Here is a 27,778-nt window from a genome sequence, read left to right as displayed (position 1 = left end):
AAGTGCCTCGCCATAGACGCTCGAATACCACACGGTTATTGTGTTCGCGACGCGACGCTCTACCACGTTGCATTATAAATAAAACCTTAACCTAGTGGAAGACTTGTTTTCTTAAAGCTAGTTAGACTAAGGCGGCGAGGCCGCTGGAAGACTGCGAAGGCGTGGGGCGTGAGGTTACATTGTAGTCCGACCGGCGGCGACCCGGCGGCGCTACTGAAGTAATAACAGGAAGCACGCGACGCGCGCACCCTGCGCAAACAACCCATCTCCGTTCTGACACCGCCCTACTCGCTACAATGGGTTTTCCTGCCCTTTGAAACTAATGCTTACTTTAGGAATCGCGACCTACTTTAAAAATGAAAATGAAAAAAAAATTCAGACTTCATATTATACAGAGGCTTTGCATTTGTGCATTGTAAAGTCAACATCTTAGAGTGTTGCGGAGCGGAAATAGCGGAGTATTATAGGAGACTGTTTCGAAAATCAACACACAAAAATATTTTTTTTTAATCCTACGTCCGACGCCAGGATTCACTATCACCATCAATATTCCTTCAATATTGATTAAAATCTGTTGAAACGGAATTAAAATATAAGGATCTAAATATCTGAATCTTCCCAACCGGTGGTAGAGTTTGCAAGCAGTTTCAAAAGTGCTTATACTAGGCGTACCTGAAATAAATGAGGTTTAAAAGGCCTTTCTTTTCCAAGGTTTAGGTAACAATATAGGTCTGTTTTTCCGGTGGGAAAGGTTCACATTTTCTGGGATAAAAATTATCTTGAGTCCACAAGTCAAGTATTTACTTGAGTCCTTCAAGTAAATTCTATAAATATAGGTCTAGAATTTGAGCCGAAAATAGATAGCAAATAGTTTCGTATTTAAAATACCACAATGGCAAAAATATACTTTTAAAGTCCCACGAGTCAAGGTCATCAAGGTATGCCATATAAAATAGAATACTGCTTTAAAGCTATGGTAGTAAGCCCGCCCACTGACTGCAACTATCGCGTCGGCATTCAAACACGTGTAAAACTTAAGAATTTTCTAGAAGTCTGTAACGCAGGTCAAGTCGCTGCGAGCAAAACGCATACATCGCTACGCCTATACGCAATGCGACTGACCGCAATTTTCGTGTAGGCAGTAAAACATGAGTAAAACGTAAGAATTGAAACTGCGTCAGTGTTCCTATTTTACAATTGTATCACGTGTATCTCTGGCTACGTTTTGCGGTTTATTTTGGATTTGGGATTGATACAGGCAGTTGCCAAAAGCTAATGCGCTGTGTACGTACAAGTGTGTACGTTTCTCTATCTACAAACGCTATCACGACACATTTCTCTTCCTTGGATATGATTTATTGTTTAACAAAGCCTTACAAATCTACCGATCGATACTGGTAACTTGGCAAGCTATAAAACTCAAAATTCAAAATTCATTCATTTGAAGTAGGCTTAATATAAGCACTTTTGAAACGTCATGTCTGTCTGTTTGTAAGTGACTCTACGACCGGTTCAGAAAACAGATTCAGCAGTTGCTCTTTTCCAACATCAACTATTTACATTTTACATTTTAAAATTCATTTTTCTATCTTGTGAGAGATGAAAGCGGAGCCGGATGCATATTATACGTATATCCATACTAATATTATAAATGCCGAAAGTGTGTTCGTTTGTATTTCGGAATTGCTTAGTTTTTACAATCAAATCGACTTTTGCTATAGAGTTAGTTAAAACTGAGAGTAACATTGGCTACTTTTTATCCAATTAAAACCAACGGTGTCCACGGGAGTTTGTAAAAAACAGTAAAAACGCGGGCGACAGCTAGTAGAAATGTAAAGGGCAACGTAGAAAATAAAATAAATACTGGGGCCGATTGAACCATTTCTAATCTACACCAAATGTCAGGTTTGCTGTATCAATTACAATAGGGGAAACCCTAGACAAGTCAAGCTCTATTTTTATAAATTTTTAACATTCGTCGAGAGGTTAACCTACAACAGAATTGGCACCAATATCTGCTTTAAATGGACAAATTTTAATAAATATTATTTCTTGTGAAATTACTACACCTATTCTTCTTTTTAAGACATACACATTTATAGTGATACTATAGTTTCAAATTAATAATTTGACAGTGTACCGAGTGGAAAGTTTGCTAATTTATTGTAACAGTAAGAAGTGACGGAGCCAACCTTATTTACACTATAAAATGACTGTTCCAAAGGCAGTTCAGTTTTACCGCAAAAAACATGCGTCCACAGAATTAAGAACATACAGAAACCGTGTACACGACTAATATTAGGACAGAAATGAACTTATTTCATGCCCTTTTTTTTATGTATGTAGTTATTTGAATATAGGTTTATGATAATTTTACACCACCTATTTGTTCTCGCTCTTGTTGTTCTTATCCTAAGGTTGCCTGGCAGTGATCGCTTTTTGTATTCTACAAATAAAAAGATTAAATAAAATAATTGTCATGTCATTGTGGTTTATTAGCACGCTGATATATGTAAAGGCTAAAGGTACTGCGGTAGCTTTAGTACAAGATATGCTCGCTCGAAATGGGGGAGTCGTTTTCGAGTATTAAACTCTGCATGTTTGAAGTAAAATGGTAAATGGTATGGTAAGTAAAATCTCAATAATTTTAGAATCGCAAATCCTTTACCTTGTTTTTTGTTTTACGAACGTTTTGCAAATTTGAGCTGAAACACAATCAAAATTCTACTTCGACGTTTAAGTATTCTATACTCGAAAACGACTCCTCGATTTCGAGCGAGTAAATCTTGCACTAAGGCTACTGGACGCATTTTCTGGCCGCTTCAGTCTTGCTACACTCCCGCCTCTAATGGACCTAAACATTTAAGCGCAAGTGTCTACCGAGAAGGCATAGTGATAATGTAGGTGTAATTATTGACTAACTTTACGTATATTATTTATCGTTTACGAACGAGGGGAGAATAAGTGGCGCATTCAAAAATGAACACTACACGTACATATCAGTCTTAATAACATTATTTTCACGTATTCATAATTTACCGTTTACGAGTGGGTGTATTACAAAAACATGACATTTAAAAATCCTTACTGCCTTAAACGAAAAAAAATTGGATCGATTTAATTAATTAGGAAAACCGCTCTTCACCTCATTCAAACCTAACAGACCCATTAGCCGTAGGTACACATTTCCAACTTTTATGGCGCGTTGAGTATTCAGCGCAAGAAAACTTAGCTACGCTTAGTGGGGCGGAATTGTGTGAAAATAGACCACTTATATTATTGACTAACAAGCTCTCGCCGCCATTATAACTCGTAAACGACCATTCTGCTTTTCGAAATACGAGGTAAAATGGTAAAAAATAAAATAAAATGGGACGCGTTAAAATTTTAAAATAATAATAGTAGGTATTTTGACGATGGAAAAACTGACTGGAACACGTAGGTGTTCCGAGACGATTTAAAGTATGCGTTGTCAGTCAGTCAGAGTTTTATTAAGTTTTTGTACCTACCTCTGGATGACCAAGCTTTGTAATAAAGGAGAAAAAATAATCATCTGGACTAGAACCGGGGTCAATTAGTTTTGGGATCGATTTCCCACCGGAGCTATTATACCTTGTACCTGGTGGCGATATTTATTCTAATGATATTGTACCAGTTTTTTTATTGTTTGACATCCCAGAAAAAATTACATTTTTCTGAAAATGAAACCTAGCTATAATCGATTAACTAGCGCCCGATTCACTGCATACTAAATAAAAGCATATAAGAACCGATAGACGTCCACTTCTGGACATGGGTCTTTAGTAAGGAATTCCAAATTCCACGGTTTTGTGCCGCTTGGATCCAGCGGCTACCTACGTGCTTAAAGTCGTCTGTCCACCTCGTTGGGGGTCGACCAACGCTGCGCTTAACGGTTAAGAATTGCTCGTTTAAAGGTATTATATTAAGTAGTGTAGTGAAGCCATAGTTTAATCACCTCATCTCACAATAACTTAATAAGTCTAACGCTGCACATCTTCGCTCCGCACTGAATTTCTCGCCTAACCGTTTCAATGAAAACTGTCACAGGCTACTTTTTACATTTCAGCTGCATATCTCGTATCTTTATCGGCTACGGCCTTGTTAAAATCCAAAATGGTTTTTACATGTACTTATGCACAATAACAAATTACCCATTCATTTAGATCATAATTTATATTAAGTGGACTTAGTTAAGGTTTCATAAAAAACGGTGTTTAAAATTAGTGGTTAGGACTTCGGCTTCAATTTTGGTCGAGTTCGAATCCTAGCACACACCTCTAACTTTTCTAAGTTGTGTGTATTTTAAAGCGCTTAAAATATCAGTTGCTTTAACGGTGAAGGAAAAACATCGTGAGGAAACCTTTATGCCTGAGAGTTCTCCATAGTCTTCTTCAAGGCGTATGAAGTCCACCAATCCGCACTGGGCCAGCGGGTCTCCTATCAGAGTGTGAAAGGTTTAGGCCATAGCCATCCACTCTGGCCAAGTGCGAATTGGTAGACGCCTATGAGAACATTACATGCCGATTTCCATTTCATTCGGGGTGCTATAAGTTTATTGTGAATGTGCATGTGTGCATATTCGTGTATTCGTGTGTGTGCGTATGTGTAAATGTGTGTGTGTGTGTGTGTGTGTGTGTGTGTGTATGTATGTATGTATGTGTATGTGTGTGTGTGTTATGAAAGGTGAAAAAGACGGTTTATTGTTAGTCAAAAGCTATATTGATGAATATGTAAGCCACCACAAACAATTAAAATTCGAAACGACTCATCGCCGCAAGGTGAAATGTGACTTTTATGTTCTTTGCAGTGAAGTAAGACTTGACCTTTTCCGCGGAGAGGCTGTTGAAAATGCTTTTAGGTCGACAGGAGCTGTTGTATAATGTTTTGAAATAGTTTTTCGCAGAAAATAAACAAATAAATATACTACGACAATACCCCAAAGTAAGCTTAGCTTGTATTATGGGTACTAAAAGATAGCTATTAAATATTTTAAAGAATATAATAATAATCTGGGTGTTTATCTGTATATTATAAGTATTTATGTGTATTATACGTTTTCATAAAAATATTCATTAGATATCTTAGTACCCATAACACAAGCTACGCTTACTGTGGGGCTAGATGGCGATTGTGTGTATTGTCGTAGTATATTTATATTTATTTAAAGAGGTAAAGTTTGTTTGGTTATAGTGGGTAATCTCTGGATCTATAGAACCGATTTTGAAAATTCCTTTACCAATTGAAAACTACATTATTTGTGAGTGTCATAGGCTATAAATTATACTTAAAGATTAAGCTATATATTAAACTGAAAGTTGAAAAGACTTTTTCCCGATTGCCTGATTTGCAAAAAAAACCTGGCGAACAACAACCTTTCTCACGAAAACAGTCTTACGGTGATAAATATATGAGTTTTAGAGGACAGTTGTAGAGCTTGAAAATGCCTACAAAGAAGAAACGACAGCATATGTCTTTTATAAGTCACAAAAAGCAGTTTTTGCATCAAAAATTATATGTACCCGAGCAAAGCGGTGCGGGTTGGGTCAAAGTTTAATTATAAGCTACTATGACATATAAATGTACGTCAAGAAGAACTTGAAATAGCACACTCGATATATTTAAAACACAATTATTTTGTTTATTACGGATAGGTACAAAAGATTACTGATTAAAAAAATATGCCAGGCTTACGGCCGTAAAACTTAATGAGTCTAGACCCGTTCCTTTTTTTATAAGCTTTATAACGCCACTGGATTATTTCCTTTTGAAAATGGCTGCCTTAATGTCGTTTGATTAAAATTCACAAATTTGTTTTCTTTAATTATGTTTAAAACTTACGGATTTTCCAAATTTCTTGTTATTAATAGTGTACCTATTTTTTTTTTATAATAGATGGAATGGACAAAGACAGGCTTGATACAGAATATTAATTTCGAGTTTATAGTGTCAACATCTAGTTTATAAGAGGCCAACCTTTATGAAAAATGTAGTTGAACTGTGGCTAAAGAAAATAGCAACAAGAAATATAAACTTTTTATAGAACAAGAGTGATTCATTTTAAGTACGAGGTAGCAAGTATGGGTGGGGCAATTTTTTTCTCGCCCGACACACCCGCCGAATGTTTTCATCCCTCAAATATTTAATGGGTAAATGTGTTTGTTGGGCTGTCCTTCTTTCACGCAGCAACTTGCGCATCAATAACATTAGTTGGGAAGTAGGCATACGGTTCACGTCGGCAAAGCTGTAGCTGAGTTTGAAATGCATACATTTCAACTTACTCTATATCTATATAATTGGTCTAAGATTAACTGTAATGCCCACGCCAACTGCCAAGTGCTAAATGATTAACACCTTGTCAACATGTTCACCCTGCTATGTGTGTTAATGGAACGAAATAATTAATAATCGTGCATTAAACATGTGTGGCTAATAGATAAATAAATATATGCCAAAAAGTTTTCAGAAGCAACCGAGATAGTTTTGAATGTGGACATGGATAGGTCGGTACAGGTAGATCAACAGCAAAGAAAAGTACGAATTTACAAGCAAGTGTCGAGAGGCAATTTTTGTCTGGTGGGAGGCTTCGGCAGTGGCTAGTCACCACCCCCCCGACAAAGACGTGTCGGATGTCGCGTGGAAACCGATTAGGGTCATTGGTTTAACATAACTGCTATACCCTTAAACAGGTTAGCCCGCAACCATCTTCATCACATGCGTTCAGGCGAGATTGCAGTCAAGGTCTAACTAGCTATTGCTTTTGAGTATGTTAATGTTGCCGATTTTCTATAAAAGTATTTGGCTATTTTTTAATGAGGATGTGCTGAACTGAACTATGTGCATATAGATTAGAGAAATTTATGTTCAAAGTATGACTCATGAAACTTAGAATGAATTATTATAGATTTGTGGAAACATCCCAAATATAAATTACAGATAACAGTTGTTATGTGTGTAAAGGGCTAGGAGCCGATGCTAAAGGTGTAAAGGGCTAGGCACGTTGCTCAGAATAGGGCAAGAATTACATGCTAAATTCTCATGGTCATTGTCGTACAAATATAGCTAACAATAAGTGGACTACAGAGGCGTGCACAGGTTTTTTGACCAGGATATGCATAAAGAAGAAAGATGGCATGAAATGGATTTTTTTTCTCTTTTATGAGATATACAAAAATTTTAGGGTAGGCAGTGCTTTTCTACTTGTATGTAGTGCACGCCTGCTGGACAACGTACAAACAAAAAGGTGCTGGAACAGTAACATCAGTCGACTAAGTTTTACACAAAAGGCACATGAAATATCGAGCAGAAGAGACCTACGCCCGAAGGTGGTCACACATCGGTTAAGACGAAAAAGACAACACGTTAAAAAAAAAAACTGAGATCAAAACAAAATTATATTCGATATATTATCGACTACGCTAAATGATAATGATAGGATAATACGTTGAAAATTTTCTATTATATTTTAGCGGAACAAAAATCGTGAAAACAAAAGGCTGGCAAGCAATCAAGCCTGATGAATACTTGAAACTGAAAGCTCTCCTATTGAATAGCATGAAAAAACATCGTGCTGTTTGCTTAATTAATATGTATTGTTCTCTGGTACACTCGGAAAATTGTTTAATATTTGAAAACCGAATTTATAATAATTTTTGGAGCGATATCGAGAAAGCCACTTAGGTATTTTTGATACTCTCGAAAAATATAAATATACTAGCGGACCCCAGCGCCAAACGCATACTAAAACAATCATTCAAATCGGTCCAGCCGTTTAGGAGGAGTTCAGTGACATACACACGCACACAAGAAATATATATATATTGATTTGAGCAATTAAAGTCCAAATGAAAGGTAGTAAAAGAGGTTGCCAGCGATCTCTATCAGTAATTCTCTTGGTTTTTTCAGTAAATCAACTACATCCTTAAAGTTAATAACAAATTTACTCGTAGCTGTTCAGATTTAATTAATAATTAAGTATTTAAATTAACATTTTCTTGACAAATTTCAATATCTTTTGAATCGTTAAATAATATGTTTCCATATTAAAAGGATCTTTGTATATTTCTCATAATCAGTACCTACCATTCTTGCAAAAATATCAGTAAGAGGGATCGAGATTATTGTACCTATGCTATATGGTAACAGTTTCTCCAATTATTTGTCAAGCATACTCTATTACACAATTAAGCAAAATTATTGTCGTATAAGCTTTATGCTAGGGATAGGGCGATAATAATCAATATAACCTCTTGTCTATGATAATAAGTACCTACTCAGGCCGAGCTTGCCTTGGCACGATATACTTAGTAGTTCCATAACCTAAATAAAAGAGTAAAATTTTTAGTCAAAGTTTAAATTATTATTAATAATTTTCCACCTATATAATTTAACCCCTTTTGGAATCACATGTCATGATTAAAAATAAACAAGGTTATACAACCCCTGGTAAAACCATGCGCGTTGTATTCCAAGCGTAGGGGGAGAATGCGATCAATACGTGGGGATACTTTTTCTAGGATTAAGGACTTTAATATAGAGATACATTTTACTTATACTCATTTATATGTATAGTATATACATATATTATAACTGAACAGGTTAAATCCGTACATTGAAAATATTTTGATTTGATGAAGATGTTGACAAAGTCAAAAAATATTTTATTTATGAATCTTTGCCACGTCTTCACGACGAAACTATACTGAATGAATTGAAATCCTGGCATCATATTTTGAGTTCATACTACGAGGTAAAACACGGGATACTTTTTATCGCGATGGCGATAAAACTAGGACTCTTAGGATAACGTAAGATATCCTAAAATAGATAAACGGGTTTAGAAAGGTACGTGACACGACAACAATCTCGAAACTCCTTTAAAAGTGCCATTGAATTGTGATGGAGGGTTTTCTTTAGTCACATATTACAGTGTAACAGAAATAACAAAGCAAATACTATTTAAAAAATGCTTTTTCCTCCTCTATTATTTATAAACATTGTAAGTCTCCTATCTACATTTACAGTCACGTTAATCTCTCTCAGTATGCAAATGCAAGCTTTTATGTAACTTTCATAATATGTAGGTACTACGGCTTTTATCTAGTTCACCCATTGAGCTTTAACTATGGTAGGATATATAAGTATTCATATAAACGAATGTCACATCCACGTAAGCATAAATCGGTCATTTTCATTTTCTGTCATACTCGTACTTCATTACAAAGTTCCAAAAGTTCGTTAACTTAGTAGTTCCGGGAACATTCCTCAAATATACGAAAATAAAAATGATTCTGGAATTTCTTTATTTAACAAGGGGTACTCTTCCAAGGGGACCTCTTTAGTCTAGTGTAGAGCTTGTTCGACTCAAGATCACGACGTCCCACTAAATTCGGTTTGATCCCCACTAAATTCTTAGTACCAGCTTGATGTCTGATAGTTTGTCATTAAAACTGAATGTAACCCTTTTTAGACCAAATTTTGTTCTCAGGCTCTGATCGGATAATGTGGAATGGTTATTATCAGAAAACCACAATCGAAAATAATTTTGAAGCTTTTGATACAATTGTATTTTGGGATCTGTAATAAAACGCAATAAATCACTAAAATGTGAACTATTCATTGGATTTTGGGGAAGGGGCACTATATATTATATAACTGTGAAACCTTGAACCAAAACTTGTAAAATATAACCATAAACAAACTTTTGTCTGAGCTAATATGGTAAATAGTTTGCTCACATTTAGTGTTTTTATTTTTTGAATCAGTTCAAACTTTAAATATGAAAGAAAGAAAGTTGGCTTTTACAAGACAACGTACGTAAGTACTATTTACAAATTTACTATTTATCTTTAATTATAAAACCACCACAGAATATAAACACAGAAGATGTATAATATCAATGTTAAATAAGGCATGTAATACGAGTCATATTTACTTCCAATAGATGTTTTGACTCGAAAAGATACATAAATATTAGTGCGTACGCGCATATTATAAAAGTAAATAGTTAAATAAAACGCAGCGTTAGTAGGCCTCTTTCACAGGGTAGACAGAAAACATAAAACGAATTGCAAGGAGATGCTGGACACAAGCACAAAAAAACTGTAGCGTGTATTCTTACAAAAGACCTGTCTTATAGTGGGCGTAGTTCGGTTAAGATGAAGATGATCAACCTGCATTGGAGAAGCGTGTTGGGGCTATCCTCAAAACCCTGTCTACTATGAGAGGACGAATTTTTTTTATTTATTTTTTTCGCGCTGGGAAATGCGTTTACGCATCCCTTCCGGAAATATCCTATGAGAGGAAGCCTGTGCCGAGCATTGGAAAGTTAAAAGACTAATGATGGTGATTAATTATCTTTATATATTGTGATAAACAAAGTATAAGACAGTGTAGGTAGAGATATAAATCTTTTTGATTACGTTTTCACTGGGCAAGCGAATCGATTTTCCGGCAATAATTGCCCGTTAAGATAATTGTTTTTACGCTTGTTTCTGTACGATTGCACAATATTAATAAGAGAAAATGTAAATAACAAATGTGATTTTAAACAGAACAAAAAACATATTTAAATAGAAACCAATCAAAAAGAGAATTTTACTTAGTTATTTGAACAAAATATAACTACGGCGAATAATAGTAATATAACGTTCATAACAAAGCCTTTTGTTGAATTAAGAACCTACTGTTTTTTATGTTGCTAAATTACTTATATTTTAAAATTCTTTCGTACAAGTTAGTTTCATGATTCGTTCTCTACAGACGGTTCAATTTAGTTCACTTGAGCTATTTGTGTACAACAGAATTTGCTCTCATGTTTTTTTATTTCTCTTGCAACAATTTTTTTCTAAAAGGCACGCCTCCTCGAATTTTGACCCTCAATAACGGATACAAATAATATCTTTCAAATCACCGCTTAACAAGTTTCACTTTTAAAGTTCTTTATTCATAAACATTTTAAATACAGAACATTTGCTCAGAATACGCAACGATATTAAAAAAAAATACTACTTACGCCACTCTCCCGAACTCGTCTCTGGGCACATCCTTGTCAGCACCGCCTGTTTCTGACAGCTTCGCTCTGAACGCCGCAACGCGGGCAGCTATCTCCTCCTTCGGCAACCTGCGCAACCACACCAAAGACACACTCATCATTGATTAAAGTCGATTTTGCTTTTAAAGTTGTAGAAACAAAACCAATAAATTCATTTTAAATTGTTATGCCGAAGTGTTTCGTGCTGTGCGTCAAGTGACAGTATGCATAAAACGCGTTCGTATAGTCGAATCTCAAAATAAATAGTGAGCGGTCGACTCGCATAGAACTTAAGGCCCGGTGGCCACTTAGGTAGCATGTACACTGCTATTTAAGTCTGAATTGCAAGAGTTTTCTAGCCGAGTTTCTTTTGTTAGAGAAACCAACGAGCAAACAACTTTTAATTTCGACTGCCGATATTGATAATCCCTTAAGATCAGCCTTCACATAGTAAGCTTTGATTGAAACACGTTTTCTTACGTGGGCTTCTTTACAATTTTTCATTAGACTGCTTCTCAGACCGCGTTCGGAACTCTCGTAGCTGTTTGAAAGTTAACTCACCATCACTTCATAACAATGAAAAAAATTATGTACCTCATGCTCTTCATAATGGCAGATCTACATTTTATAATTCACTCAAGTAGGCCTAATTTATAAGCACTTTTGAAACATCAAGTCAGTCTGTTTGTAGTGACTCTACCAACCGGTGGTAGAGTTCCACTGAGAAGAGCCGGCAAGAAACTCAGCAGATTCAGAGCTCAGAGCAGATTGCTCTTTTCCAACAACATGATTTGACCATAACCATAACTCATTACAATGATCTTACCATAAGGTTCGTAATAGATACCTTCACCCGTACGTTATTCGCACAACCACATTGTACGCATTTTTAGATATGTATCTTTTTTTTCCTACAACCCCCTTGCAATACCACCTGATGGTACCTACCTAAGTGATTCAGATTAGTGCAGTCAAAAGTGGTAGCGGAGGGCATTGGGTATGGCAGTTATACTAAACCTTAATTTTATGCAAGAAAAACTATAGCCAGTGTCTCTCTCGACTCGAGAAGATATAACATTAAGCCAGTAAACATTTATAATCATCATTATCAGCCCACTAAAGGGCATGATCTCCATTAAGAAACATTATAGAGAAACTTTTCTGTCATGCTAGTTTCCTCACGATGTTTTTCTTTACCGTTAAAGTAAGTGATATTTATTGCTCAAGTTAAAACGCACCGAAAAGTTTGAGGAAGAAGGATGGAAATGAAGGGAGAAGAAAGTGAGGCCGAGATCTAACCACCGTATGTTTTTTACACAAAACATCGACACTATTTTACAAGAAACATTACACTAATTTTTTGAACATTTGTATTAAAAGCATACAATTACAAGTGTGAACTAAACCTACCAATGCATGACACGGTGTTGTAATCACGGAATTACTTTTAGAAAACAATAAAATGTGCGATAAGACCCGGCCGGCGTGCGTCGGTGAACTGAATGCGTTGAAAAATTTTATAAGGGCCTCTAACTATGTACTGAGTTATTGATTAAACTCGTGCGCAAGGGCTACTGCCCCTACAAGAGGGCGGCTAGGAGGGTGGAGAGCAGCTATGGACTAAGGGGTGGCAGATTTTGTATGAATATTAAAAGGGTATTTTATAGTGTTCCATATTATAGTGGAAAAACGACACCCTATAGGATACCAGTTTTTTCTGTCAGTCCGGTCGACAGTCAGAGGATTTGGACTCAAAATTTTCCAACAATAGGCATACATACATTAACAAAGAATCGGTAAAATATTGTATTTATCTAATGATATATATAATTAATGTTTTTTATATTCGATGATTTTGTATATATAATATAACGAAGTAAGATTGGTATTTATATCAATAAATAAAACTGCACAATTTAGTCAATTATGACGTCACGTCTTTATAAACAATTTTCTTGAATTATGTCAATCTCTATTTTGTGATTTCAATTTATCTGTTGCTATGTTTTTTTTATAACAATACGAAACGAATAATCTTTAGCCATGGCACAAAGACAAGGAACTACTGCTATAGCACCCGGCGAGCTTTATTTGTAATTTATATCAACAAAAGCTTTGATAATTGACTTCCAAACATCATAAGGCAGTTTATCAAAATTAGTCACCATGCCTATCCCAGCCTGAGTGCTTTGCCAATTAAACATGCTAATTAGGCCTGTTTTCGTGCCACTGATGCCGTAATTATTACATATCTGTTGACAGTCTTATAGCGACTGGGTTGTTTTAGGGAGTTTTGCTCGTGGTTTTGTACGCGTTTCAGTTTTTTTTATCACACGGAAACCGTTTATTTCACAGGGCCATATGTAAAGTATCCTGTGGATGCAAGCTAGCCGCATACAATTTTGTCAAGATCGTTTTTGCTGTTTGACCATAGGTATAGTATGGTATGTAAGTATATGGATATTAAAGTCAATCACAACGATCATTTTAAAAATTTAAACTTTCTTGTAAAATGCAATTATTATTTTACAGCTATTTAAATGGCTAAATTTATTTATTTATCACAAACCGTTATAACCGTTTTATTCGTGTGTGTTTTTCAGGCGGCAGAAAAATTTAACAAAATATTCACATTTCCTTCCATGTTGCGGGACCCTCGGAGCGAGAATTTTGAATTGCGCTTAGTCGGTTTTTGATAAAATCGATACTTAGCGACACGTGTCGCGTATGTTAATAACGCAAGGTGCAATTAAAATTATAACAATGATCGTAAATCTGTATCGCGTTTTGTCTTTGCGCTCACGACACTTTATGGGTCATTGAACAAATAAAGTGGCACCGATTCATTGGTATTGACGTATATACGTAAAAAGAGCACCGAGCGGGTGCACGGGGTAACCTTAAACTGCCAACTTGACAGGAGAATTTAATTGACCCTTATTTTCTATCCAAAGATCCTGTATTTTTTCATTTTATTTCTATATAGTTAATTGGTAAGTGGAAATCCATCGCCTATAAACAGAGTAACACATGCCTCAAATCATCACATGTGCCGCCCTGTGTCCATTAACCTTAGGCGTAGGTATTAAACCTCATGTGCTAAACATGGCCGATTGGCGCAGTTTGCAGCGACCCTGCTTTCTGAGCGGCCGTGGGTACGTTTCCCACAACTAGAAAATGTTTGTGTGATGAGCATGAATGTTTTTCAGTGTCTGGGTGTTTATATGTATTATTGATGATTGATATTTTTATCTATAAAATTCATAAAAATATTCATCAGGCATCTTAGTACCCATAAAACAAGCTACGCTTACTTTGGGGCTATTTGGCGATGTGTGTATTGTCGTAGTATATTTATTTATTTATTATTATGGCGGTAGTTCTTCCCAAGACAAGCTCTGTGACAAAAAGCTCTATTACTTCTAGATCTACACATTCTAATGACAAGGCTATGTTGAGTAACTTATAAAATACCACATAGCTCTATCAAGGTCTGTTCAGGTGCTCAATTCTTTTATCAGCAAATTTGACAACCACCCATATGGTTCATATAGAACTTGGCTCTAACTTTGAACATATGTTATGTTTTTAATGGGACATACATTTCTATGGCTGTTCAGCATAAAATATTAGAGGAAAAAACCTTTCTAACATTGACCGAGTTTCTAGACACCCTCTGCACAGCTAGCATGGACAGGAGACAATTATCTTCCCGAGAATGGATAAAATTGTATCTTCTCCCAGCATTATCAACTCTCAGAGCACTGGCGCATAATATCCAAATAATATATGTGTATAAACGGGGGTAACTTTTTCTATTTTATGGGCTTTAACAGGTGGACAATGGACATGTTATTTAAGTCCTTTGTGTCAGGTTGATATAATTTTTGGATCCTGCCTGTGCTAGCCCTGCTGGTGCAGTGGTAAGTGTCTGAATTCAGGTTTGATCACCAGCAGCTGGCAGTTTGGGAATTTATAATTCTTGTAGTTTCACTGGCACAGTTTCTGCAGGCTTTGGCTAGTCAATGCCCTACCAACAAAGATTTAGCATTCCAGTGTATACTGAATAGAAAGCAATTAGGGGTAATAATACATCTCTCAAACCTCTAACAGGGCTGCTTACCATCAGGAAAGATTGTGGTAAACTTTTTAAATCGTGCACCCTGAATTTGAGGGGGGAGAGGTCGGGGGGTTGTTGGGGGGTGCCACCCTACTCCACTGGTACCCTTTCTTTGGAGGAAATGTCTATTTTTTGAAAAAAAATACATATTTATAACTCATACAATTTGAGGTTATGTTTATCCTTTACTACTATAGACTATAGGGAACTCTTCGCTCCGCTCGGCTCTGAGTGGTTCAATAATGTTCTAACCTAACCTAACCTAGTTTTTGAAATGCATTTTGACCTATATGGTAATTATTATCCAGTGACATATACCTTTTTGACAGGTTAAAATTAAACTAACCTCAATTTTTTTTTATTTTCATTGTTATTTTCTCAAAAACTATGCATTTGTTCAGAAAAAGAAAAGCTGTTTGTTTGGAAAAGTGACTGTCGTCTATCGAATGCATGTCTCATTTTAATAAAATTCGTGGCGCATAATATAAAAACCAACCCAAGATTGCAGTCAAGGAGTCAGGAATTAAAAAGCTGATACAGTAGCTAGAGATAAGTCTCTAATTAGCAGTCTCTGATTAAAAAAGAGCTGATATATTGCATAACTAATGTAATAATCAGTTTAACTGCCCAATGTCTGGTTATAGCTCCTTATCTTGCACCAGGAGCTATGACAATTAGTGATGTACAACAATACTAACAAAATAAGTAGGACCATGATAATATAATCCAAATAGCAGAGAAAGAGTAGATGAAAACTGCCCACGATAGAAAAGTGTTGACTTAGCTTGCGGCCATTCCCAGTTCTAGATAGATCACATAGCATGGTTATGACATCTAGAACTAGGAATAACAGACTAACACTATCTTATTTATTTAAAAATCACACTAACCAAGTACTAGCACAAGTAGTTTGTAAGGAACATAATTTAAGTAAATTTCGATTGAATAAATAAAGCTTTATTACACATGCAATGACTTTATATTTATCAGAGTTACCCCCCAAAGTGTCCCCACATTAATTATTGCAGAAATGTATGGCCCATTCTATCTTTTCAGAAGTAACAGAGATTACTTCATAAAAAGAAACTTAATATCTTTATGGTAAAATACAAAAGCTAAAATAAACTAACTATTTATTAAACTATAGATTTATAATCTGACTCACCCTTGCTCTTCCAGTGTATCCTCTAACTCTGCACATTTCACTTCGATCTTCCTCTTTCTTTCGTGATCGAGAATATCCTGGTTGGGTTGTTTATTTGACGCGGAATCTAATTTCGCGATCTCATCTTCAGTTCTATAGTTCACAGAATCTTTGGTTTTTCGAACAGAAGCCCAGTTCCTTTGCACATAACCATTCGTCCCGGAGCCCCTTGGCGTTGTTAAACCAATCCCATTGTACATTTTGAAGACCTAACTCCTATTTAAAATAAGAAAAACAGGTTAAATTCACTATGTAAGTCACTAATACAAATTTTTCTCCATCGCTTGCAATTTGATACGTAAGCAAAAATAGTTTGCAGACAATGAATCCACTTTCAAGCCAGATTTGTATCCTCGTGCGCTTTAAGCTTTTAAACTAGGTCAAACTTCATATCACCTTACCTAAATCAAGACTCTCAAAATGTTATTTTATTTCACGAAAAATACGTCCATCTTGGTTGAGGTTTTGATTTTTTGATTTTTTTTTCCTTGCTTTCCGTACAGATAAAACAAAATATAACCTCTGACGTTTATTAAACTCTCTAGTCTCTATAGGTCCTGTATCTATGCTCAAGCGTTAGTGTATTATCTATGATCTTGAATGCTGAGGGATTGCTACGGCGGCGTCACCGGGGGAGTGGGGTGAGCGCGACAGTTCGCCATGAGAAGAGCCCCAGGGCTTCAAGACATCGGGGGTATGGTGATGTGTGTGATGTACTAACCAGGACCACTGTACTCACGGCTACTCAGGGCTACTATAGTTTCTTTCACTCGGGCGTTAGGTGCTGCCAGAAAAACTTATGTCCTTATTTTGAGGGAAAAAATAAATCTTGGCAAACGTTCTCTATACTAAAATTATAAAAAGGTAGAGTTTGTAAGTTTGTGACACTATCGTGGGTACTTTATCTCTAGATCTACATACTCAACCGATTTTGAAAATCGTATGCCAATTTGGCTATATTAATTAGCAGTTTACAAATAAGTGAATTAAATGATTATGATTGAATACATAATTCTATTTTTTATTGAAATAGAGATAGATAGAGAACAGAAATTAAATGTTTGTTTTCTTTTATTACAAATATTAAAAGTAAATCGAAATTCGACTATTTTAATTATCCATTTGCCCATTATTTTAACTGAATATTAAATGGGTAAACTATATTATGTCCTTTATCTGAGATATCATAGATTCGCTCTTCAATCATCGTCAATAGTAACCACAGACAACATAGTAGTGAAGAGTTCTCAGACAAAGGACCTAGTTTTTTTAGAGTATGGTTTCAGAAGTGTTTTGTTTGCTCTGAGACATAATTAATGATATACTATCTAAGACCTATTTACTTAGAGGTTATGTTTGTGTTTAATATAGGACATAGGTCTTGTATCTGTAAATTTAAAGAATAAATAAACCTCAAATTTTGTACCTTTTGTTGGTTAATTCACAAAATGCTGGACAAGATTATATACAACACTGTTCTTTCTCAGACGCTTTCACCTTGTGGGAAATATTTGGTAGCCGGCAATATTTATGGCCAATTGGCTGTTTTTGAGTAAGAATTTTAGATTTTTCTAGGATTATTTTCTCATATTGTATGGTCTTAATGAATCCCAGATATCAATAAAAAAGGGGGGTCACCCTTTTTACATCTCAATTAAATACATAATACAAGGCAGGCTGTCTTAAATTTTGGCATTTATTGAATTTTTTTTTATATATTACAAAGTGCAAATTATATTACTAAGTAGCCAGCTATGCAAGATTTATGTATAAAACATTTGAAAATTTATAAATTTGCTAAAAATAAAAAAGATTTTTTTCTCTGCAAGAACAATTTGACAAAATTTTATTTCTGAATTTTGTTTTGTCTTGTTGAAGGAGTGGTTGGTTACCTACCTACAAACAAAGAACCACCATATTATTTAAGCATTTTCTCCATCAATTAAATATTGATATTATTTCTATATTTTATTTCTATATCAATTAAACATTGATATTATTTAAGCATAAATAATATCAATGTTTAATTTTATTACCACCTTTACATGTTTTACACATTTTTTTTTACAGTCTGGATAACATATTCAATCCAGTAATTGAACTACTCACCTCTGAATTTAATAAGCCTAAACACATACATACACTTGAGTCTGGCAGTCAAGTATGTAGTTTAGTAAGCACAAAGAAATTCCTGGTGGTTGGTACAGTAAATCAAATATTGGGATGGGACTGGAAATCTCTAGGACACTCAAAATTGGGTATGTTACTTTTCAATATTTCCTGCTTTTCAACTTATATCATCATCATCATATCAACCCATTACCAGCCCACCACAGGGCACAGGTCTCCTACAATGAGATGGGCTTAAAGCCTTAGTCCACCACACTGGCCCAGTGCAGATTGGTGGACTTCACACACCTTTGAGAACATTATGGCGAATTCTGCAGGTTTCCTCATGATGTTTTCCTTCACAGTTGAAGAAAGTGATATTTTAATTGCTTAAAACACAGATAACTTAAAAAAGTTAGAGGTGCTTGCTGAGATTCAAATTTGCCCCCTGAAAGTAAATCCTACCCACTATTTATATATCCCTAACTTGAAAGCAATGCAGTATTTTTGTCTGATATTCAGACATTTCTGGTGACTGGAAACTAAGGCATATAAACACTTAGCACTCTCTTGTCCAGCTAACTCCAAGGCATCAAAAGGGTTTATCAGGTTGATTTAATTGAAATTTATATCTACTAGTTGCTCCATAATGTATATACTCTGGGTATAAATAAAATACTCTGGCCTAAAGATGTGATTGAAGAAAAATAAGCTATCATACTTTCACTTTTTTATCCTTATATCAATCTGTTTTTACTTCAACAGGTAAGCCAGCATGGAATATAACAATACGACCAAGATCTCTTTTTGAAAATTGTGATATCAATAGTTTATGGTGCTCCGAAGACGAGGAGAAAATATATGCTGGTTGTGGTGACAATAAAATTTATGTTCATAATTTAGAAGATGGTCGACTTGTCAATTCATATGAAGGACACTCTGATTTTGTGCATTGTGTACATGGGAAGTGAGTAATTATTGTTTCTTAAGCTGTAGTGTAATAAGACGTAAAATACAATGAACACTTTATTTTCCCTGGATAAAAAGTATCCTATGTCTGTTTCCCGGATGTGAGCTATCTCTGTGTTCAGTTATGGAAAGATAGGTGAAGCTATTAGAATGTTTCTTGAGCCTGAGTATTTGTTCACTTCCTCTTTGGTATTACCAAATATTTCTGAATTTCTTTATTGCGTGCAAACCAAGGTGCACCAGAGATTGCCCTAAGGACTATGTTTTGGAACCTCTGAAGTATGAAATGGTTGGAGTGGACTGTTGGTCCCAGAGTTCTATGAAGTTTGCAGATGAGTAAATAAAACTATTGTGTTCTAGTGGTAAACAGATAATCTCGTCTGGTGAAGATGGATTGGTTTTGCTCTGGGACACGCGGACCAAGAAGTCACACAACAAAATAGAACCTCACAGGAACAGCAAAGTACAGCGACATGATATTGGCAAGTGGGTTGGTGCAGCTGCGCTCGGAAACGATTGGATTGTCAGTATTTTTGTTTTAATTTCATAGCTTAATATAAATTTACTGTGAGATGGTGATAACAAAAAAAAAATACCCGGCTAAGTTTGTTGTGGACTCTTCTTAAACCAGGGCGCGTTTGAAACCCTCGTAGCTTTAGGTTTAAGTTGGCGACAATTATGTAAAAATATTATATGGATGAACTTTTCATAAGTGCCAGTGATAGGCCTACATGAATAAAGAAATTTTGAATTTAAGCCAAATATTTTTTTAAATTACATAAAAACCATAGATCTTAATCGTACAGTATCGAAACAATAACTCTAAAGTAAAATTTATATTGCCGGCTATTATAATGGTTCCAAATAACTGATGAAAATATTCATCAGTTATTTGGGATACATAAAACAAGCTTACACATTATATTTATTATTTACTTATTAATCTTAGTTTTCTCACTTTAATGTCTTGATCTTTATATTTTTAAGCTTAGCTCTCGCTATGGTATATATGTGAACGAATTGAAGGCAGTGACGTGCATAGAAGGTATGCAAATAATACAAAATGAAGAAAATGTCTGGTACGAGTTATGAAAACTTACCGGTAGGCTTTTTATAACTCTTAAAATGCCTACTAAGTTTTTTTTAACAAGTACGGGAGATTTTCTCCATTTAATATCCTCTGCATACCCTGTATGACGCCACTGATAGAAGGTACGGTAAGGTGAATTTGCAGTTAACCAAAAGCGTCAACGACTAAAAATATACTGTTCTTTCTAGATCTGTGGCGGAGGTCCTAGACTATCTCTTTGGCATTTACGCTCCCTCGACGTCGTCACGGTGTTCGACCTCCCGGACAACGGCATCCATGTGGCATTCTTCCACGACGATTGCGTATTCGCTGGCGGCGTATCCAAACATTTGTATCAACTGAGCTACTCCGGCGACATCAGAGTCGAGCTACCAGTGTCGGCGACCACAGTGTATTCCGCGGTGTTGAGGACAAACCCGCGCAAAGTTTTGTCTATCGCCGGCTCTAGTCCGGAGATTGATCTGTGCACTACGTTTAATTATAGAGATCAAGTTTTGCATTTTAGATAACTGGAAATAAAACCGTTTTTTATATAAACTGTAGTTATTATTTTTGCACATTTATATTTTGTCTGTGATATTTTAATCGCGACAAAGAAGATTTTAATGTTGAACCCTTCTGATATAAACTGTGTAATTTTTATATTTTGCACATTTATGTATTATTTTTTATTCTACTACTTGTAGCCCTTGAGTGATGATGCAGTCTAAGATTGTAGCGGGTAACCTGCTAGGGAGTATGGTAGTCATACCCTAATCGTTTTCAACGCGACACCGCACCGGAGAACTAAATCACTAAATATATTGTCTGTGATATTTAAATGGCGACAAAGAAGATTCTTATTTGATATCCTTGAGTGTTTGCGTATTGCATACAGTTTTTTGAAATTGATTGATTGATTACATATTTGAAATATGACTTTAAGCCAATTTTCATTAAAATCGGACCAGTATTTGTATCAACACAGGTAACAAACAAACAGACGAACTTTCGCATGAAAAATATTAGTATGGTTTTAAAAATATTTATTTTAGTGGGCCTACTTCATGAGTACTCTTGAAACGGTAAAGTGTATCTGTTTGTTAGTACCATCAACTGCGGTCACCAAACCGTCTATCCAGCGCGTGGTGATTATGGCCAAACCCTCCCACTGAGTGACGCCTTTAGTCCAGCAATGGGCTATTGGTTGCTCGATTGACATCATCATATCGACCCATTACTGGAACTCTTAGGACACGGATCTCCTCCCACAATGAGAAGAGGTTAAGGCAGTGGGATACCTTAGAGACACCTTAGAGAACATTATGTAGAACTCCCAGGCATGCAGGTTTCCTCACGATATTTTCCTTCACCGTTGAAGCAAGTGATAGTTGAATTACCTAAAACGCACATTACTTAAAAAAGTTAGAGGTGCGTGCTGAGATTCGAACTCGGCCCCTCGAAAGTGAAGTCGAGCTCCACCTCCTAGTTCAAACTAAGCCCAATAAAATCTTGTGCTCGGGGACTAATTGTAGGTTGCATATATGATAATTTTTAGTGACAACTTCGTTAGCGCGATGCAGAATCTTTGTGGCGCCATCTAGTTAGGTTAATGTGGAGACCGCTACATACTCCACCCTATCAAGGACTTCTTTCGCAAACGACTACAGATTGGTCTGATTCTAGTAAACCGATCGGTTTACTAGAATCGCCGTCTGCCTCGGAAACAACGTTAAAATTCCATTCCCGCTTATTATAAGCTAACACCAAAATATAATAGCTATGGCCTAAGGTCTGAGATCGTTGCTTATGACCACCAACCCGTCTGGAAATGGCGCGGTAGGGTTTTAGTTTTATATTTCTCTGCTACGGTGATAAAGGAAATGTGTGCCCAATGTGAAATAACTTAGGGTGATTGGTTATTAATATTATGAGGGACGTACTAGAGAGACCATAGAGAAAATAAGGTATTAGCAATAAATAATTAAATAAGTTATGGATTTTAACAACATTTTATTTATACTTAATGTACTTATTATAATTATCTACAAATTAAACAAAAAAGTTAACGAAGATAATAAATGCATACGCGATTTCTTTTAGGCAGTGTCACAGCTTCAAATCGGCACCAATTTTGAAGGTTTTCTTTCGTCTGATAGGATTTACCGTGTTGTTGGTTCCATTTTTTAACAAGGATATATCTACATCTTAGCGACATAACTCTTTATTGGACTATAGCTAATCATTTAATTTGAGTCCAATATTAAATACTGTACCTAGGCCCCCAAAGATAACCTATACATAGGTGGTAGGTACATAACAACAATAAGAGTAAATTTGCAGTTTCGTCTATTTTAATTCAATCCTTGTATTTGTATACAACTTCTATGAATAAAACCACACTGTTAAATAACTAGACCCGACTGTTAAATAATTAGGTAGATACTTATACTCCACGCGTCCTAGCCCCTACCCACACCACTACAGCAGACGATCGCTCGTCTCGACACGGTAAATCTTATACTCTTATACCAATGAGGCTGAAGAGTTAGTTTGTTGGTTTGTAATCTTGTAATGAGGTCCGCTTCAGCGGATGCACCTCGACCTTCCAGGATCTTTGCTCTAACTGTTGGTTTGTCTGTTGTTGTCTTGTCTTTTAGTTTGTTGGTTTACTTGAACGCGATGATCTCAGGAAGCATCGAGGAAGACTATAGGCTATATATCATCACGCTAAGACCAATAGGAGCATAGCACCACTGAAGAATGTTGCAAAATCGGGGGTTTTCTTCCTTTTGAGAGCTTTCGCTGCCTGCGCTGCGTGAACTGTTAAAGTTTTAATAAAACCATGTATGACAAAGTTGTTCCTCTTTATAAGTTCTAACGAAAAGTCTGCGACAGCTATTCTATTCTAAGGTTGACTTATAAGCGGACAAAGTCGTCAGGGACCGCTAGTGTTATGAAACGTGTAACAGAATTAAGAATTAATATTGAAAGATGCATTAGTATATTTCATAAGGAGTCACCCTGTAAAAATATTTAATCAAAAGTATATTTATTTTCACATGCAAACTAATTCAAAACATTCTAACTTATGCCAACCCTATTGGGGGAAAAGATCGACACGCACCTAATAAAGTGGGTCACATGATTATAATTTTGCATGTGATGTTAGGGCTGTATCTGATTTTTTTCAGTAAAAACTATAGCAGTGGTTTACTCAAAAACTATTTTGTTTTCGGTTTCACAGATAAGTCTCAGAGACAGCACATTATGTACCTCTAAATCTAAATGTATTATTTCGGTTTTCATTTACACTTTGTATATAATAGCTTTGGGGCCTAGTAAAGGTTTGCATCTGTGTGAGTGTTCTGTTACGCACGTGTGTTCCCGTACAGCATTTATTAATTTACTGTGATAACACAAAAAGTTTTGAAATGAGAAACAGTCTTAAGTAATTCAAATATACCCATGCCCAGCAATAGCTGCCGGAATAAATCCCTGGTTTCCGTCCTTCCGTCTCACATAAAACCATTCCAAGTCCACATCAGTCTCTCCCCCGCCCTGTATTAGCACGACCACTTCACCCTTTTTCACCGACAACGTTCTATTTAAAAAACTACCATTATAATCACAATTCACAACCAACAGAGTCTGTCTTTGCAACTTCGGTTTAAAGTCGACCGAACTATCTTTATATCCACTATCAAGATTCGAGCAAACGGATTTAGTTTTTAAATACAGGCTATCAAAGTCCTTTTCTGCGCAGGTTGTTTTGGTTTGTCTAGTTCTCGGACGGTGCCGGCTTTCCGATCGAGTCCTGCCTCGTAGATGCTCTTTTTCGCTGTCTGTGAGGTTACTGCAGGGCCGCGGGTAGATATCTGTACTGCTTTCCCAGCAAGGTGTTTTCTTTTGAAGGGATGACCTGTAAAAGTTGAATTTATAAAACTGCAGTTACCTATTTTCGAGCCATCAGTATGTTTCAAAACGTAAGCTGCAAATATTCATCTGTGAGATTATTATTTATTACTGGTTGAAACGCGATCATTATTTTTTATATTTTTTTTTAGAACTACCCGTCATATTTTGTATGTAGCTTTAAAATACTTTACCTTCTTATTATTCCGAGCGCTGAACGATGAATACCGGTGTACGGATAAACCCGATTGGGTTTTTGTTACGTCATAACATATGAAAACATACATACTGACTACATATTTTATAAATATACTTTTATGCTAACATAAATGTATATTTTTTGTTAAATTAATTAATTGCTAATTACTGTTCTGCGAAGGTAAGTGGTGAATATACCTAAACTCCCGCATATAGATAAAAGATAAAAGACAGAATTAAGAATATACAGAATCCTCAGTATCCATTAGTGCATTGTGTCCAAAAACAGAGAAGACTTCCCGCGTACGTCTCACTACACACCCGCGGAATCAGCCCACAATACACATTAGAGGTAAAATAATAACTATCAATTGCTAAATGAATAAAGGGACTAACCGCTATATATATATTGATTCCCACAACTGGAACATGATGTGATGAACATGAATATTTTTCAGTGTCTGTGTGTTTATCTGTGTATTATAAGTAGTGTTTATTATTCATAAAAATATTCATCGGTCCTGTTAGTACCCATAACACAAGCTGCGCTTACTTTGGGGCTAGATGGCGATGTGTCTATTGTCGAAGTATATTAATTTATTATTTATTTTATTTGGAAATTTAGAGGTGCGTGCTGAGATTCGAACTCGGCCCCCCGAAAGTAAAGTCGAGCTCATACGTAATTTATAAATAACTAGCTGTTGCCCGCGACTTCGTCTGCTTTTGATTTTGTTTTTTGATGTGACATTAAATTTAGTTTTAGATCTAAAAACATTAAAGTATTCAGTATCGCTAAGCCTTAAATGAGGGGTTTGCTGCTGTCCGCTGAGGAGTTCTGTCCTCTATCTCCAACCACAGTTTGGGCAAAACTAAACACATATTTGCAAACTAAATAGTAAAAAATAATGATTTAAATCGGTTATAATTTGTCGGAGTTATATGTAAAATCGTCAAACACTCCTCCCCCCCTCCCAAAGGAACCGAGCTTAATGTTGGGATAAAAAGTATCCTATATTACTTCTATCACTTCCAAGAATATGTGTACAAAGTTTCATGAGGATCGCTTAAGTAGTTTTTGTGTGAAAGCGTAACAAACAAACTTACATTGACATTTATAATATTAGTAGGGATAGGGATAGGGATAGGTAGGTAATAGGTATACATAAATAATAGCAGTGTGGTGACGGCAGATTAGAATGCAGTTGTCACCAACCCTGCTCTTCCCGCGGGTGTCGTATGAGGCGACTAAGGGAATATAACGCGTACTCTGTGCCACTACTACCGTCTACTGCGATTACCAACCCGTCTGCCCAGCGTGGTGATTAAGGGCAAAGCCTTCCGTTGGGAGAGGCGTTAAGGCCAGCATTGATGACAAGGCTGCTTGAAAGCAGGCCACTCCGCTCTCAACTCTCACAAAACAGAAATTTTCTACAGATTGTTAAAATAAAAAATGATGTTGGAAAATAGCAACCTGCTGAGTTTCTTTGCCGGCTCTTCTCGGTGCAATCTACCTTCCTAACCGGTGGTAGAGTAACTGCAAACAGACTGACTTGACTTTTCAAAGGTGCTTATTAAACTAGGCCTACTTTAAATAAATGAATTTTGAATTTGAATTTAACACATGAATACTAATAATATACAGATAAACACACAGACCCTAAAAAACATTTAGGTTCATCACACAAACATTTTCAAGTTGTGGGAACCGAATCCACGGCTTTGGACTCACAAAGCAGCGTCACTTGCCATTACGCCAATCGGCCGACAACTCAATTGTCGAATCTACTAAGCAAATATAATTGTTCTCACCTACTAGGCAATATTCCCAAAGGCAAGCATGCGCTATAAAGCACGTAGCCTTCATCACCATGCGGTGTTTGCGCGTACAGCCACTGCTGGTTTTTGAACACCGCGTTCAGTACCGTGCCCAGAGGCAAAGTCAGCTCGCGTTGCAGGTCTTTCTGCGTCTGATACAGCGTGGTGGGGAACGCTATCACTACCGGAATGTTGCCCGGGTGGTCTATTGTGGCCTGGAATCAAGAAAGTGATACTTAGTTAATTTGGAATAAGAAATAAAAGGATCAATGAGCTCCAAAATGTTGTATATTAATATAAAAAAATATATTTATTAATACTTTTATATTTAGTTCGCAGAACTGATAATCAACTGCTTACTCTAATATTACCACCATGCTTATATATCTAACTAGCGGTCCTTCGCGAATTCGCCGCGAGCATCTAAAGGCGAACAACTTTTTGATACACGCTTTTACCGAAACTTTAACCGTTTACGTAGCGCACGCAGTGGAAGGTCTCAAAAGTAAAAAAAACCCGATTTTGAAATATTATTTATTGCTGCTTTGCTTATATTGGTCTAAGCTAGCCTGCCTCGATAAATAGGCTATCCAACACTGAAAGAATTCGTCAGCAATCAATCGCGTTCAAGTATTCTAACTTACAAACAAACAAAAAAACAAACTCTTCAGCTTTATATATTAATATAAGAATAGATAAGGAACGATGTAGGTAAACAATGCCTATTCTGTTGAACCAAAATCTCAAAACTAAACTAAAATTATGAGTCTGAAAAAAGTGCTAGGTCTAATCAAAGTGAAAACCAATCAATTTAGTTATTTAGGTATTTCAGGGTTTCACTATTTTTGTATTTTTAAAATTATTAATTCCACAAGTAACTTCTACAGGATGGATTATATAGGTTTCACCTAAACTTAAATAACAAATTTGTAACAACAAAAGTCATTTATAGGCTTTTATTTTAATAAATTTCATATTATATTTATAATAGCAGGATATTTGTGTGCATTCTAAATGAGACTATAATAAATTCGAATCTTGGGCCGTCAATTATAATAATAATAAAAAATAGAGCTATCTTAACAGCTCGTATTCCCCGTCACCGGACACAGGACACAGGCCTCCTCTCTTAATATTTAAGAAGATAAGAAGAGCAAAAATCCACCACGCTGCTTTATACGAGTTGGTGGTCCTTAAACAATGGACTTATTATCACATGATTGGACTGATTAGATACAATATAGCACATAGAACGGTTACCACAGCTTAGAGTCTTAAGACCATTAATTTCAAAGCTCCCTAATGCCTGTTTTCAATAAACCAAGGAAT

At 35.9% G+C, this 27,778-nt stretch overlaps 3 protein-coding genes across 13 annotated transcripts in view; 1 reads left to right on the top strand and 2 right to left on the bottom strand.

Annotated features, from left to right (window-relative positions):
- Positions 1–16,876, bottom strand: part of LOC120624764 (serine/arginine repetitive matrix protein 2) — a 36,618-nt gene extending 19,742 nt beyond the window's left edge. For all 11 annotated transcript variants that reach the window (XM_039891481.1, XM_039891482.1, XM_039891484.1 and 8 more), the window contains exons 1-3: positions 16,776–16,876; positions 16,336–16,590; positions 11,033–11,140 (exon numbers count right to left, since the gene is read on the bottom strand). In XM_039891481.1, the coding sequence (XP_039747415.1) occupies positions 11,033–11,140; positions 16,336–16,574 (347 nt within the window). In that variant the 5' untranslated portion in view covers positions 16,575–16,590; positions 16,776–16,876. The remainder of the gene's footprint in view (positions 1–11,032; positions 11,141–16,335; positions 16,591–16,775) is intronic.
- Positions 16,877–17,676: 800 nt separating this feature from the next.
- LOC120624464 (THO complex subunit 6) lies at positions 17,677–21,079 on the top strand. Its single transcript, XM_039891025.1, has 5 exons — positions 17,677–17,926; positions 18,445–18,632; positions 19,249–19,450; positions 19,813–19,975; positions 20,731–21,079. The coding sequence occupies exons 1-5, from the start codon at positions 17,823–17,825 to the stop codon at positions 21,049–21,051; spliced, it is 978 nt and encodes a 325-aa protein (XP_039746959.1). The 5' UTR covers positions 17,677–17,822; the 3' UTR covers positions 21,052–21,079.
- A 2,737-nt stretch (positions 21,080–23,816) lies between these two features.
- The window catches only part of LOC120624524, a 31,191-nt gene continuing 27,229 nt past the window's right edge, over positions 23,817–27,778 (bottom strand). Inside the window, exons 4-5 of the mRNA XM_039891122.1 lie at positions 26,444–26,664; positions 23,817–24,443 (exon numbers count right to left, since the gene is read on the bottom strand). Of these exons, the coding sequence (XP_039747056.1) occupies positions 23,978–24,443; positions 26,444–26,664 (687 nt within the window). The 3' untranslated portion in view covers positions 23,817–23,977. The remainder of the gene's footprint in view (positions 24,444–26,443; positions 26,665–27,778) is intronic.

Source organism: Pararge aegeria, chromosome 6 (assembly GCF_905163445.1).
Source record: "Pararge aegeria chromosome 6, ilParAegt1.1, whole genome shotgun sequence".
NCBI lineage: Eukaryota > Metazoa > Arthropoda > Insecta > Lepidoptera > Nymphalidae > Pararge > Pararge aegeria.
This window is presented reverse-complemented; position numbering and strand designations above follow the sequence as displayed.